Raw genomic sequence first — 16065 nt, forward strand, 5'->3', positions numbered from 1 at the left:
CTGCTGCAGAAGAAGCTATATAGGGGAACTCCATTGTAGCCATCTTGTTAACATAATCAACACAAAGCCAATTCTCTGGAACTCTGTGTCCCCTAGGTGAAAAGAGTCATTGCTCCAAGACAGGCAAATCTAGTGAGAGACCACTCACTTGGGAATTGGGAAAGCCAAATTCTCCTACCCAAACTATTACCAACCTCATGTGATCCCTAACAAGCTGGGTGGGGGGTCCTCTAGATTTAAATACGGAAAATAAATAACTATACTCTGTAAAGACTCTTAGGAGAGTGAGGCCTAGTCTCAAGCAGGAGTTTCTTGCTACTGGCCTCTCCTCATGACCTTCAGTGTACACATCCGCCTTCCACCACCCTTCACAGTCAAAGCAGAACACTTACCTTCCTGGGAAGTGCTACAAAGAATCCCAAAGGCACGGTTGGAGCCTAAACCATGTCCATATAAAGTAACCTCTGAGGTCAGCTCTACACACTAACAAGAACTTGCTCTTCCCATGACCATAATAACAGTATGGTCAACTCACCCTCAGCACAGAGGAAGAAAACATTGTGCATGCTGCACAGAGTGCCATTTAGAAGGCAGACATTAGAAGTTCCTCCCCTATACCACGGGCCAGGCCAAGTTGGATTTTAGTGCCAGTACTATTACCAATTCATTCAAATCACTTCCCTTTTCTGGGTTTGGTGTCCCTGTTTAAAACATTAAGGTTATCCTAAAATGTTTAAAACCAACTCGGTTGATCTGTAGTTCAAAACACTCCTGTGAGAAACCTAGACCATCCAGAACAATTGGCTAAAAGGAGGCTTAAGACTGAGGAAATTCTCAGTCATCCTAAGAACAGAGACATTTGAAATGCTGTACCCCAGAACAGCTATCCCTCAGTTCACTGGTGGTAGATACCTTAGGAGCTTGGTTTATGCCTACCAACTTTTTAATGTCCACCGATATATCAAACTACTACATTCATGAGGTTAAAAGGAAATTTGAAATATAACCTAGTAGTTTTCTAACCTGTCTGCAGAACTATAATGGGTCTATGCTACTTATGGGCAGTGAGAAGAAAGGAAGGGAAGCCCATGAAGTTTTCAGTGTTTGTCTGGGACACTTCAGTCAACCCACAGCTTTCAGAATATGGTCTCATTTATTTCTTCTTGTTCCTCAGTGTTCTTGTCAGTGCTACTAAGGAAACAAACCAACTCCCAAGCTAGAAACTCTCAACTTGGTACCCACAAAGAAACAACATTCCAGAGGTTAAGGGGACAACAACATATATTTTAGCAAGGGCTATTCAACTTTGGATTGCCAGCATACACTGCCTGGTACAGAGAAGGCACTCAAACTTTGAGGAAAGAATATCTCAAGAACATCAGTACTGGGAGGGTTCCTAGAGTATACCTACTACTAGTACAGTTCCCTCATGACAAGCTAGAGAGATAGCGGGCCTGAAGAAGGGATTTGCTTAAGGCCCATTTATTTGGGTCAGTTCACTGAGGATAGAAAAGATGGAAAAAGAAAAAAGAAAAATTCTCAGGTCAGTGTTACTTGCCATTTCCCAATACCCACCTTTCAAATCAATGGAATACTGAGCTAATCCTCCAAGTACCACAAATCAGAATCTGGAATTAAAGTTTTTCAGCTCTATCAAGCATGAAATGGGAAGAGGGATGAACATCTAAACCAGTCATTTATGACAGGAGCACCTCATTCACTTGACCAACAGACTATATCCCAAAAGAGACCGCCCTTGTATTCTGTTTTTTTCTATGGGGGCAGAACAGTAGGGTGGAGTAGCAGAGAGAAAAGATTGTGATTTGGAAAAGATGTACATGATAAACTCAGTTCTATATTTGAAAGATCAGAAACAGACTGTGCCGAACCAGTAATGATGCCAATTTTCAGTAACTCTAGCCATGAAAAGCCCAACCCTAGTAGTGTTGGAATACTAGATCTTCTCCTCTCTGGAGACCTTGAGGCTACAAATTCCAATGAGGGGGACTCCCAGGAAAATACAAAGGGACCTAGACACACTGATGTCAAGCAACACTATTAGAACAGGGTTCAGAATATATGTAGCTGTCATCTCATCTCATCTAGAGAGAATTAGATTTGGAATCAGGGAGATAGACCAAATGACCTCCAAAGGTCCCATCCAGATCCAGCATTCAGTAAAGCAGTCCCCTGAAAAGAGGAAGAGAGTGAAAAGTAGGAACACCCTTAAAACAAGCTATTGTTACAGGAAGCTAGAGAATAATGGAGAGTTAGCAGACTACTGGTCAATATCACCTCTGTCACCCACTCACAGAGGAACCTTCCCCTCTCTAAGCCTAACATAAGAGAGTATAAATTACTTGATACCTTCAAGGGTCCAATAAAGACCCTCTTATGCCCTGGCTAGTGTGGCTCAGTGGACTGAGCACAAGACTGCGTGCGAAGCAAGGGGTTGCTGGTTAGATTCCCAGTCAGGACACATGCCTGGGTTGCAGGCCAGGTCCTCAGTAGGGAGTGCATGACTGGCAACCACACACTGATGTTTCTCTCCCTTTCTCTCTCCCTTCCCCTCTCTCTAAAAATAAATAAATAAAATATTTTTTAAAAAAAAGACCTTCTTGTCCCACCATCCCCTCTCTGCCCAGACGGCTATTCAAAAAGAGGCCTAAAGGAAATCTCCAACATGATCCCTGCTCTGTCTCTATCACCTACACCTTCACAAAGGGCCAAGTAAACTGGAGAACCAAAGAAGTGGAGAGATGCAAGATCCAAAGAGTCACCCTTCTCTCACATAACCTCCATTCCTGATCCATTGCCTCACCCTAAAGTCTGTAGGCAGACTGAGGGTTAAAAGACTGAGTTTTTTCCTCCTATTCACCAAGTACCACTTTAGTGCCACTTGAGTGGCTCAAGCAATGCTAGGAATGGCAGGAGAATAAACAGTCCACATAGCCCCTGTTAAAGTTTAGCTGAATACAAACCCAGAAGTTTTCAAATACTTCAAGGAGCTGGGCCTTATGTCTGCTGACACAGACGGTCCCCCATCAATGACTACTTGATCATCTTTCCTCTAACCTATTGAGCTAGGGCTAAAATCCCAGCAAACTGAAGAGGTTTCACCCAGACTGACCATCTAAGACCTAGATTCAAGTCCTAGCTTTACTACTGACACGCTGCATCATTCTAGGTCAGTCCTTCCCTATATGAGGGTCCCAGTTTCTCCATCTATACAATGAGCAGTGTTGGACTTGACAATTGTGAAGAATATTTTCAACTCTAACTAACCAAAAACTCAACAACACCTTGAAAATTCAAAACGACCTCTTTTTAGAGAACCCAAGAGTGTCCCAAAGACTTTGTGATCTAAAATCAGTTAAAGAATGTAGGAAGGGAGAAAAGGGTTGTGGGGTTTTTTTGCAGATTTCTTATAATCACCAGAAAGGGTAAATAGTAGTTAATAAGTTCTCCATTCTGGCTACTAAAGCAGACCCAGGAAAACTGGCAACTAGAAGCAGAATCTAAGAATTGGCTAGGCGGGTGCAGAAGGGCATGTTTTAACAGATTTAGGGGAGGTTGGGCTGACTGTGGGAGACAATTGGCTGCAAAAGTGAAACTAACTCTGGACACACTGTAGACATGGTTCATATGAATGAATGGATTTGATTTTTCCACTACCCTTCCCTTTCTGTCATACTCCAGAAATAGCCTAAAGCACACTAGTGAAGAGGGAGTAGAGAACAGGGGAATTTTCTTCCTTCATTAAAGCTACTAACTGGTATGCAGTGAACTAGACACCTCAGCATTGAGATGAGAAATGAGAAAAAAGGAGGCACCTTGTGACACCCCTAACTCTCACCAAGAGACCACACAAATGCAAATGTTGGTTACTTTGCCCAAAGTATCCACTTCCTTTTATCTCAGGTCCAGAAAGTCCTAAAAAGGAGTGGCAATTTGCTTTGGGCAAGAGAGGGGGTCAATTTTAAGAACCCAATCACTGAGTCAGAATAGAGGTTCAATGTCATAAGTATCAGCCAGCCCAGACCCCAGTCTTGGTTCTTACCATGTGCCCTTATGGTAGGTTCTTTCCTGTAGGCTTAAATAACCTCATCAGTTGAGAGTTATTAGATCAACAGTTTCTGAGATTGTTTTCAAGTTAAAAGGCATGATATTATTGTTTCTCCTAGAAGTTGACTATTCCTTGAGCCAAACGACATGGAAAAATATCCAGATCTTCCTGTCCATCAAAAATCATCCCTCTCCTTCCAATCTGATCCAAGTTTCAGTCAATCTGCATAAAAATACCTTCAGTAGGTACATTCAGCACCCTAGGTATGACCTCAAACAGCTCATATTCATCTCTCTCCACACCCAGGAAACAGATCACCACACCATCTTCTTTGCCACTTTTGACTAAAGATGAATTGAATGCTTAAGGCCACTTTGAGACAATTTCCAGACCCATCAAGTTGTGTTTAAATGTGAGATATCACAGAATTGCGAATGAGAAATGCCACTAGACAAGAGAAGTCACAGGATTGTCTATTCCCAGAGATCCACCCACTTATTTAGACAAAGCTATACCTTAAGAGGAGTCAAGGAGTCAACCACAGAGAGATAAACCCAAGGAGAAGCTCCTGAAGGTTCTTTATAATCCTGTGTTGGCAGAGACAGTGGGGTATTTTCCCTCTCTTTTCAAAACCATTTTCTCACACTTTGTGTGTGGTATGAGCAGGGGGACAAGTGTGGAAAAGCCTCATACCATTAAACCAAAAGCAATTTAACAAAGAGAGATGGTAGAACGACATACTTATTGAAAACTAAGTTTTTCTGAAGGACAGGGTTCGGGAAGGGCAACAATGACTTGGCAGTAAGGCTGGAATACAGCAACGTGGCAACCAAAGCTCAGCACACACCCAAAGAACAGGCCCCTCTCTCCTGCTCCTCTGATCCAGAGACCCTCAGCCCCTTCTCAAGGCTACTAGTCACTATATCAGCTCCACAAAGCTCAGGCAGTCCTAGGAGGAGGGTTCTATGAGAACTGCATATTCTAGACCAGCGCAACAAGGTGTTTGGCATAAAAGACTCAAACCAGGGTGGTCACCAGGCCTCCCTGGGCAAGGGAAGGGCCCCAGCAGCCATTTGGCATGACTTGCACAAAAGCTAGCAGGGCTCATTATTCAGGCACACTCCTCCCCCACCCCTCCCTCCTGGGCATCCGGCCCCCCTAGGCCCCACTCCCAAGAGGCTTCTGCTCTTCTCATAACAGCCAGTGGGGTGGAGACCAGATCCTAGAAGCTACCACCACTCTAGAAAAGTATGGCCCCACAGAAGAGAATCTATACCTCACAGAAGAGTCCAGAGGGGAAAGCAAGAGATAAAGAGCCATTAAGTAATGGCTTGAAGGGCAGGGATTTGGCAAGTGGAGAAAAGGAAGAAACCAGTGTTCTCCCCTTAGGGAATAGGAAAGACCTGCCCCTCAGACTGGTGCCTAGTGAAGTGTTAGCACTCCTGGGTAAAAGCAAGAAGCTTTGATGAGTCCCTCCACAACTCTCCTCTTCTTCTAGTGGAAAACAGCTGAGGATGCCTGGGGAGTCTGTGGGAAGGATGAGTGGGGGTGTGGGATCCGCCCTTAACATCTCCCTTCTCCTTGCTTCTCATTTCCCAAGGTCCCTCCTGGACAGTGGCAGCCTTGCCCCAGAAGGTGCCAACTCCTGGACTGGGGGACATGCTCCCCTCTGAACCAGAGTCTTTTTCCCTGAGCCCATGGCCTGTCAGGGACAAGAGAACTTGGGCCCCCAAGGAAACCTTCCCTACAGTCGCATCCCAGACGCAGGGAACTGGAATCTGAGAATGAGGCCTGCCCCGCCCAGTCCACACTTCTAGTCCAGGACCACCTCAACCCAGCCCCCCCCCCCCGAGGGCGCGCCACACCAGCACTCCACTCTCGCCCCTCCCCACCCCAGGCCTTAGCGGAGGGTGCGGCATCCCAAGCCGGCCGGGTGGCTGGCCGGCCAAGCCCTCGGCCATCATCAACGGACTACAAGGGTCAGCTAGAGTCTCCAGGGCTAGAAGCGCCCACCTCCTGCACTCACCGTCTTGGGCATGGTGGCGGCAAAGGTGGCGGAGTTGGCGAAGTTTGGTTAGGAGCTGTCGGGCAGCGTTGAACACGCAATACACAAGGCTCGGACTCCGGGGGCTGAGGGTTCGGATTGGGTCCCTCGCTAGCGTCCGGGCGACTGCTCGGCTTCCTGCTAACGGGCCACGACTTCACAAACCCCACCCAGGAAAGAGCCGCCCCCGTCGCACCGCCCGCTCCTTTATGTGGCCCGGCTTCCGCGCCGCTCCCGCCCTCGCGCCCGCCTCCTTGCCGGCCGCCTGCCTCGCCCCGCCCAGCCCAGCCCTGCCCTGGCGAGCAACGCCAGCCACGTGGGGGTCGGACTGGGCCTTGCTGCCCCAAGGGGGGCACCCACCCTCCACCCAGACCCACCCTGCGCTCTCCCACCCCCTTCACAGTGTTTATCCCCCCGTATCCGGGCCATCCAGCCCCACCCCAAAGGAGGGCCGGACACTGGGCCGCACCCTGGCAGAGACTTAAGTAGCCCCTGACTGCAACTTTCCACTGATGGGGATCTCGCTAGCTGTCAAAACTGCTTGTTCCTTCTCGAGACAGTTCTGACTCTTGGAAAGTTCGTCCTGTGTGTATCTGAACGCCTTTCCTCTGTGGCTTCTGCCTGTGGATGTCATATCTGCTTCCCGGGACCACACAACTTAACCTGCTGTCCCTAACAACTCCTCAGAGAACTAAAGATCCAATATCCCTCTGAACCTCTCCTCTCTTGGCTAAAGCTCCTCAACTCATCCAACACTTCACCCATTCTCTTCTGTAGGACTTATATCCCTTTTCCCATCATATTTCCTCCCCACCCTTGCTCACTCATCATTTTCATCAGAATTGGGATTTTTTCCCAATATCTGTCCTCTACTACTTGGTTTCCTTCAAATCCAAGTGTCCACTTTCTTCAAATCAATGTCCCGATCCTTTAGCCCCTCCCCAGATACATTCACCAATTTATGTAACTCACTTTCTGATAAGGCTGTAATTCCTCAAGGTTAGAGGTATCCCCAGTCAATTCCCTTGAGTTGTGTCTGCCAGCCCCTCTCTATTTCTCGTCAATGTCACAGAATCACAGGATGGCCATGTTCAAAACTGTAGCAGTTAACTGGTTGTCTGAGCTTTAGTTTGAAAGTGATTGGACATAGCCCTTTTTCCTCCTATCCACCGGCAACTGTTCTGAGTAACCTTTCTGAAGCTGAGCTCCATATACCTCAAGGATGATGAGCCAACTTGGGACAACAGAAAGGATATTTTAGAGGGGTGGTCAGGACACCTGGCTTCTAGTCATAGCTTTGACATTAACTCAGTCTGTGACAATTGTGTAGCTTTGGGGTAAGTCCCTTCTCTGCACTTGAGTTTCCCCTTCTATGACAAGAAGGGGCTGGACTCCTGGGCTTCCAACACCCTTTCCCACTTGAAATTATAAAATAATGAGAAACAAAGTAGACTCCCTAGGAAAATAAATGAGTCTAATAGGGTGGCATAAAGACTGCCCTTGCATTTGCACTCAGGAATCAAGTCCTATTTCCTGCTTCTCTTCATTCCCAGTTCAACAGTGTCCATGAGTCAATGTGCCTCAGTTTCTCTCATGACTGCTGAGATCCATTGATGTGTGCTAACAAATAAAATTCCTTGCCCAGACCATTTCCTTGAGCTGAGCAGTTGACCTAAGGAAGAGTAGCACTTCCCAGAAAGCCTCAGCAGCAGGGGTAGCAATGGCAGTCAATCACATTCCTTGGCATTGCTATGGCTGTTTTTTCTCCCAGAAGTTCAAAGAACTCACTGATTCCCTCATTTATATTCTACTAGAGCCCACAAGGGCCTGGAACTAGGCTAAGTGCCTAAAGGGGGAGGGGTAGTTGATTGGAGACTCCAATTTTCATTATCCATTCTGGAAAGTGGAAACCCCCTATGTGTCATTCTCCATGTTCCATGCCAACAACCCCTCCCGATACACACACACACACACACACACACACACACACACACGAGAGAGAGAGAGACAGAGACAGAGACAGAGACAGAGACCAAGAGAGGCTGGTTAGAGAGAATCAAGCAGCTGAACACTCTATTAAAAGGGAAAGGAAGCACCAGTGTCCTAGGGGGGGAACGGAGGTCAGAGGGTGGAAAAGCTAAGAAAGTTGGTGGAAAGAGGGACTGGAGGAGAAGAATTAGCCCTCTGGGGAGGGGAAGGTGAGAAATGGAAGGAAATCATAGACGATCAGAGCCTCCATTAAGGTCAAAAGAACTGAGGACCAGAAAGAGGAAAAGACTCACCCAAGATTGGGCTACCAGTGTGGAGAATGGATTCAGAGGGTAATAAAGAAGAAGAGTTTGGTTAACCTGTTGCAATAACACAAGCAAGAAATATTGAAGTCTAGCCCCAGAGAAGTAGTGTCTCTGACAGCCTCTCACTTCACCAAACAGAAGTTGGTTATGGTGATTATAATCAAGTAACTGATGTTACTTGAAGGTTAGACTTGAAACTCTATGGCTAGGAGGAACCCATCTCAGAACAGAGGCAGCTGAGGTGTTTGCTCTCTTGCTCTTCAAGATAGCCATAGAAACACGCCTTTGTTTGCTACCTCTTTGCAAAACACTTCATGCTTATATGGCCAGAACTTCGAATCTCTCCTCAACTCACTCTTTACTATGATTGCATATAAATAGAGTTATCTCAATCTTCCTAGAACCAGAGTAATCCTCACAATTACATTTAGATATGATGAGACTTCTGCCGTGTTTCTAGAGACAACACATGGGAATGAGGGCTAAATATCCCTACATATATGGCTACCCTTGGTGTGGGAAGTAAGAGGTATGAAGACACCAGGATTTTTAGAAGAGCTGAATTCAGAAAGTTCAAAAAGAAACAGGCAAATATTTTTCAAGCCATAAAGCTAGATGACCGTCAGTATGAGCAAAGGGTGGTACAGAGCTGTTCTGAAGCTGGATTCCAAGGAAGCTGGGGACATCTGAATCAGGGGATAGGAGATGAAAAAGGAGAAGATATGACCTGAGCTTTAGTGCCAGGCATGGGATCCAGGTAGAAAGGTTCAGAATTCCTAGGGGGGCTGAGACTGCTCTGGAGCTGCAGCGAGTTTAAGTGTCAAAGTGAAGGGAATAGCAAGCATAAACTGCATAAAGCTGATTTATGTGAAAGCCTATGCCAAGCTCAAGAGAGAAATGAGATTGAACTTGTAATCACCTCCCACCCAAGACCTAAGCTCACTACAGTAAAGAAATTTCTGCATTCTAAGTGGCTTTCCTCTGTCAGAGGACACAGTAGTTCAGGAGAGGAAATACCTGAGAGATACTGGGTAAAGAACAGTCCTGAACCTAGGAATACTTTGGATAAGGAAGCACCTGCCCCCAATCTATTGAATGGTGACAGTTTTTTTTCTTAAATCATTTTTATTTTTAAATGACAGTTGACATGCAATATTGCATTAGGTTCACATTTAGACCCCAGTGATTAGACATTATATAACTTACTAAGTAATCATCCCAATAAATCTCCTACCCATCTGACACCTTACATATTTGTTAGAATATTACTGACTATACTCCCCATGCTGTACTTTACATGCCATGACTATTTTGTTACTACCAATTTGTACTACTTAATCACCTCACCTTTTTCACCCAGCTCCCCAACTTCCCTCCCATCTGACAGCTATCGAAATGTTCTCTGTATCTATGTGTCTGTGTCTGTTCCACTTGTTCATTTATTTTGTTTTTTAGATTCAGTTGTTGATACACATGTATTTATTGCCATTTTAAAGATTTTATTTACTTTTTTTAGAGACAGGGGAAGGGGGGGAGAAAGAGAGGGAGAGAAACATCAATGTGTGGTTGCTTCTCGCACACCCCCTACTGGGGATCAGGCCGGTAACCCAGGCATGTGCCCTGACTGGGAATTAAACCAGAGAACCTTTGGTTCACAGGCTAGCACTCATTCCACTGAGCCACACCAACCAGGGCTATTTATTGCCATTTTTATTGTTCATATTTTTTTTCTTTTTCTTTTCTTCTTCTTAAAAAGGACCCTTTAACATTTCACATAATACTGTTTTGGTGGTGATGAACTTCTTTAGTTTTTTCTTGTCTGGGAAATTGCTTATATGTCCTTCGATTCTAAATGATAGCTTTGCTGGGTAAAGTAATCTTTGTTGTAAGCCCTTGCTTTTCACCACTTTGAATATTGCTTGGCAATCCCTTTTGGACTGCAAATTTTCTGTTGAGAATCAGCTGACAGTCTTAAGAGATAGCTCCCTTGTAGATAACCAACAGCTTTTGCTGCTTTTAAGATTCTCTCTTTGTCTTTAAACTTTGGTATTTTAATTATGAAGTGTCTTGGTACAGGCATCTTTCAGTTCAGCGTGTTTGGGACTCACTGCATTTCCAGGATTTGTGTGTCTATTTTCTTCACCAGGTTAGGGAAGTTTTCTATCATTTTTTTAAATAGGTTTTCAATTTCTTCTTCTTTCTCTTCTCATTCTGGCACCCGCATAATGTAAATATTGGTATGCTTGAAGTTGTCCCAGAGGCTCCTTGTGTTGTTCTCATTTGGGGGGAAGGTTATTTCATTTTGCTGACCTAATGGAGTGAGGATTTTTTGCTTCCTTATATTCCAAATTACTGTTTTGATTCCCGGCTTCATCTACTGTACTGTTGATTCCCTGTAAATTATTCTTGAATTCAGTGAGGGTATTCTTCCTTTCTGACTGGTTCTTTTTTATGTTTTTGAGGTCCTCACTAAGTTCATTGAGCATCTTTATAACCAGTGTTTTGAATTCTGAATCTAGTACATTGCTTGTCTCCATTTTGCTTAGTTATTTTTTTTTGAGTTTTGCTCTGTTCTTTCATCAGGGCCATGTTTCTTTGTCTCCTCATTTTGGCAGCTACCCTGTACTTGTTTCTTTCTTTTTTAATATATTTTATTGATTATGCCAATTACAGTTGTCCCATTCCCCCCTTCACTCCCCTCCACCCTGCACACCCCTTCCCCACCGCTCCCCCCCTTTCATTCATGTCCATGTGTCACGAGTTCTTTAGATTCTGTATTTCCCCTACTATTCTTGCCCTCCCCCTGTCTATTTTCTACCTACCGTCTATGATACTTATGCTCTGTACCTTCTCCCCCCTTCTCCTCCTTCAACTCCCCTGTTGATAACCCTCCACGTGATCTCATTTTCTATGTTTCTGCTCCCAATCTAGCTGTCCTCTTGGTTTGCTTTTGGTTTAGGTGTGCTTGTTAATAACTGTAAGTTTGCTGTCCTTTCACTGTTCATATTTTTATCTTCTTTTTCTTAGATAAGTCCCTTTAACATTTCATATAATAAGGGCTTGGTGATGATTAGTTCCTTTAGCTTGACCTTCTCTGAGAAGCACTTTATCTGTCCTTCCATTCTAAATAAAAGCTTTGCTGGATAGAGTAATCTTGGATGGAGGTCTTTGGATTTCATGACTTGGAATACTTCTTTCCAGCCCCTTCTTGCCTGGAAGGTCTCTTTTGAGAAATCCGCTGACAGTCTGATGGGAACTCCTTTGTAGGTAACTGTCCCCTTATCTCTTGCTACTTCTAGAATACTCTCCTTCATTTTCATCTTGGCTAATGTACTTATGATGTGCCTTGGTGTGTTCCTTCTTGGGTCCAACTTCTTTAGGACTCTCTGAGCTTCCTGGATTTCCTGGAAGTCTATTTCCTTTGCCAGACTGGGGAAGTTCTCCGTTATTATTTGTTCAAATATGTTTTCCACTTGTGGCTTTCTCTTTTCCCCTTCTGGTACCCCTATAATTCAGATGTTGGAATGTTTAAAGATGTCCTGGAGGTTCCTAAGCCTCTCCTCATTTTTTTGAATTCTTATTTCTCCCTTCTTTTCTGTTTGGTTGTTTCTTTCTTCCTTCTGGTCCACTCTCTTCATTTGAGTCCCAGTTTCCTTTCCATCACTGTTGGTTTCCTGTGCATTTCTCTTCATTTCAATCAGTTTGGCCTTCATATGTTCCTCTAATTTGTAGCTAAAATCAACCAATTCTGTGAGCATCCTGATCACCAGTGTTTTGAACTATGCATCTGACAGGTTGGCTATTTCTTGATCACTTAGAATTATAGGCTCTGGGGCTTTGAGCTGTTCTTGAGTCATGATGTTTGTCCTGTTCGCACCTTTATTGTATGAGGGGCGGAGCCTTAGGTGTTCACCAGAGCCAGGCGACCCAGTCACTGGACTGTGATGCTATATGTGGTGGCGGGGTCAGAGAGGGGGAAAAATGGCACTTTGCTCCTCTCCCTCTCAGATTTCTGTCCCCTCTGTGGCTTCCCAGAAGCAAATTGGGCCCCTCTGGTGCTGGTTCCCGGGTGTGTGGGCCTGTGTATTCTCCAGGATCCTGTGGGTCTCTCCAAAGAACTCTCTGTGAGCCTGGGAGCCTCTCCCAGCCCCTTGACCCAGAGAAAGTCTTTCTAGTTGGTGCTTTCAGGCTCTAATTCCCATCGCTGGGGTCCTAGCCTGAGCAGTCTGTCTCACTGTTCGCTCCTTCGCTTGGTTTATCTGCGCACAAATGTGTGACCGCAGTCAGCAAGCCGCCCTGCGCCCTCACTGGGTCCGCCTGTTACCACCCCGTGCCTGGGATCCACCATCTGCCTTTGCTTCCGCTCCTGGGTTGGTCTGACCGAATGATCTTTCCAGCCCGACCCCGCTCCGCCGCTGATTCCACCCCTCTTACCGGTCTGGCTTAGTGGTTCATTGTTGTCAGACTTCCATACAATTCAATTTTCACTGTTTTGGCTGTGTTCTTGTTTCTAAAACTTTGCTGTCTTTAAATTTAGTTGTGGGAGGGGGCACAATGTTTCCACTTACACCTCCATCTTGGCCGGAAGTCCTGTTTCCATGTATTAGGTAAAACTGCTACATCTCCCAAGTTTAGAGTGGCCTAATGTAGTAGGTGTCCTAATAGGTTCCAGTGGCACAGCCTCCCCAATCACACACTGAGTACATGCTCCCCTGTGTGGGCTGTGTACACATTCCTTTTGTAGTTGAGCCTTGATTGCTGTTAGTAGATCAATGGGAGAGATTTACCCCCCAGGCCAATCAGCTGTATGTACTGGTGGTTACCACCTAGGAGGATCAGATGTGCAGGAGCCTAACCCACCAAGCAGGGCTTACTTCAGCAGAGCTCTCTTGCTTGCTGAGTCCACCCCTTGAGTGTGTTGCTTTTGTAGGTGGTTGAGAGGTGGTGCTTTGACCTGTTCAGAAGCTGTCCACCATGCACACTGGCTTTCTGGGCTTCTGGGAGGTGCAGACCAAGGTCAGCCACTGAGCAGATTCTTCCCAGGGCCACCCAACATGAGCTATAAAGCAATCTGCATATGGCTGCTAATTTTGCTGGGCTTGTAGGTGCTCAGATGAGGCCAAACTGCAAATCAAGGCTGGCTGCTGCTAGGGCCAAGCCTGGGGCCACTTAGCAAGAGGTAGTTTCTGAGGGCCTCTTTCCATTTTCATCAGTTTTGAAAGTTTTTCTTTATATATAAAGTAGACATCTTCTGCCTCACTCTGTATAATTGCTCTTTTCTTATGCTTGGGAAAGGCATTAACTAGAATCTGATGTTACTCTTCTCTTCCATTCTTAGAAGAGAAATTGTGGCAGAGAGATGAGGGCAAACATTGGCTTGAGGACTTCTTTCTCTCTCTTCCTTCCCCCAGGACAGGAGCCCAAGCATTAGGCTAGCTGTGCCCTTTACACAAACAAGAGAATAGGCAGAAGAATATACCACTGTCTCCACCAGACAAAGAGGGCTTCTTAGTACAATATGGTTGAGAGTACAAACAACAGCAGTAAAGAAATCTTACTTTTAAACATCTTTAATCTTCCGCCCACTTCTTAGAAACAAAAGGTATGGTTTGAACAAAAGGGCAGAAGATAACATCAGCATATATCATGTGCTGGGCTGTGGGGAGGCCATTTCAACATTTAACAAGAATCTTTAGAGGTTGAAATGAGGAAATTGAGGCTAGGAGGAGCAAAGTGACTTATCCAGAAGTCACATGGTTTGTTGATGGTGGGGCGAAGATTTGGGCATAGGTCTTACGAATGCAAAATGCACCTTCTTTTCATGAACCTCACCTGTGACCCGNCACTCCTGATCTAGCTGTCCTCTTGGTTTGCTTTTGTTTTAGGTGTGGTTGTTAATAACTGTGAGTTGGCTGTCCTTTCACTGTTCATATTTTTATCTTCTCTTTCTTAGATAAGTCCCTTTAATATTTCATATAATAAGGGCTTGGTGATGATGAACTCCTTGAATTTGATCTTATCTGAGAAGCACTTTATCTGTCCTTCCATTCTAAATGAAAGCTTTGCTGGATAGAGCACTCTTGGATGTAGGTCTTTGGATTTCATGACTTGGAATACTTCTTTCCAGCCCCTTCTTGCCTGGAAGCTCTCTTTTGAGAAATCTGCTGACAGTTTGATGGGAACTCCTTTGTAAGTGACTGTCCCCTTATCTCTTGCTGCTTCTAGGATTTTCTCCTTCATTTTCATCTTGGCTAATGTAATTATGATGTGCCTTGGTGTGTTCCTGCTTGGGTCCAACTTCTTTGGGACTCTTCGAGCTTCCTGGATTTCCTGGAAGTCTATTTCCTTTGTTAGACTGGGGAAGTTCTCTCTTATTATTTGTTCAGATAAGTTTTCCACTCGTGGCTGTTCCTTTTCCCCTTCTGGTACCCCTATAATTCGAATGTTGGAACATTTTAAGATGTCCTGGAGGTTCCTAAGCCTCTCCTCATTTTTTTGAATTCTTGTTACTTCACATTTTTCTGTTTGGTCATTTTTTTCTTCTTTCTGGTCCACTCCCTTGATTTGAGTCCCAGTTTCCTTTCCATCACTGTTGGTTTCCTGTGCATTTCCCTTCATTTCAATTAGTTTAGCCTTCATTTGTTCCTCTAATTTGTGACTAAAATCAAGCAGGTCTGTGAGCATCCTAATCACCAGTGTTTTGAACTATGCATCTGATAGGTTGGCTATTTCTTGGTTGCCTAGATTTATTGGCTCTGGGGCTTTGAGTTCTTCTTGAGCCATAATGTTTTGGACTGTTCATGCCTGTTATGTATGAGGGGCAGAGCCCTAGGTGTTCACCAGGGCAGGGCAACTCAGTCACTGGGTTGTGACACTGTATGTGGGGGTGGGGTCAAAGGAAAGCAATGGTGGTCCCCTCTGCTGCCTCCCGCCGCCCGGCCCACGTGGTCTGGCTCACTATGCGTGAATGTGCAACCACGGTCAGCCCACTGCCTTGCTCCCTCACTGGGTTCGCTGCTGGGGCCTGTGTGGTCCGTCTCACTGCTTACTCATCTGCTCACTCACTGCTCACTATATCTGCGCATGAACGTGTGACCGTGGTCTGCCCACTGCCTTGCACCCTCACTGGGTGCGCCCAATGCTACCCCTGCTGCCTGGGCGCCTGGAGTGGGGGGATCTTTCCTGCCTGACCCCAATCCACTGCTGGCTCCGCCCCCCCTTATCAGTCCCGGTTGAATGGTTGTCAGACTTCCGTATAGTTCGATTTTCTGTTCTTTGGCTGCGTCTTTGAAGTCAGATCCTGCTTTTCACAAATAATCAGTGAATCTAGTCTGAATCACCCCATTACACAGATTTGGAAACGGGATGTAGTCGGATGTTGTCTCAAGTGGATAGCAAGTTCAGCAAGTCAGAGCTGAGGTCAAAATCCAGATATCCTGTCCTTACTCCTATGCTCTTTCTACAGTGTTCCACTAGATGGCACTATTGCCAAAAGCATGTGTTAGGCACACACAAAACGTGGCTTTTGTTTTCCTCTGGGGAAAAATAAAAGCTAGCACAGGCATTAAATGTCAGGTGTGCTGTGTTTCCAGTAGAAGTTATGTCATTTGACACAGCAGTCTTGGAAGACAGAGGAATAATATCCATATTTGACAGATAAG

At 45.3% G+C, this 16065-nt stretch overlaps 1 protein-coding gene across 1 annotated transcript in view; it reads right to left on the bottom strand.

The window, feature by feature from the left end:
- MSN (moesin) overlaps positions 1–6301 on the bottom strand; it is a 67816-nt gene extending 61515 nt beyond the window's left edge. Inside the window, exon 1 of the mRNA XM_037045992.1 lies at positions 6093–6301. Within this exon, the coding sequence (XP_036901887.1) occupies positions 6093–6104 (12 nt within the window). The 5' untranslated portion in view covers positions 6105–6301. The remainder of the gene's footprint in view (positions 1–6092) is intronic.
- Between the last annotated feature and the right edge of the window lie 9764 nt (positions 6302–16065).

Source organism: Sturnira hondurensis, unplaced genomic scaffold, assembly GCF_014824575.4.
Source record: "Sturnira hondurensis isolate 20B ecotype Veracruz unplaced genomic scaffold, ASM1482457v3 Scaffold0004711, whole genome shotgun sequence".
Classification (NCBI taxonomy): Eukaryota; Metazoa; Chordata; class Mammalia; order Chiroptera; family Phyllostomidae; genus Sturnira; species Sturnira hondurensis.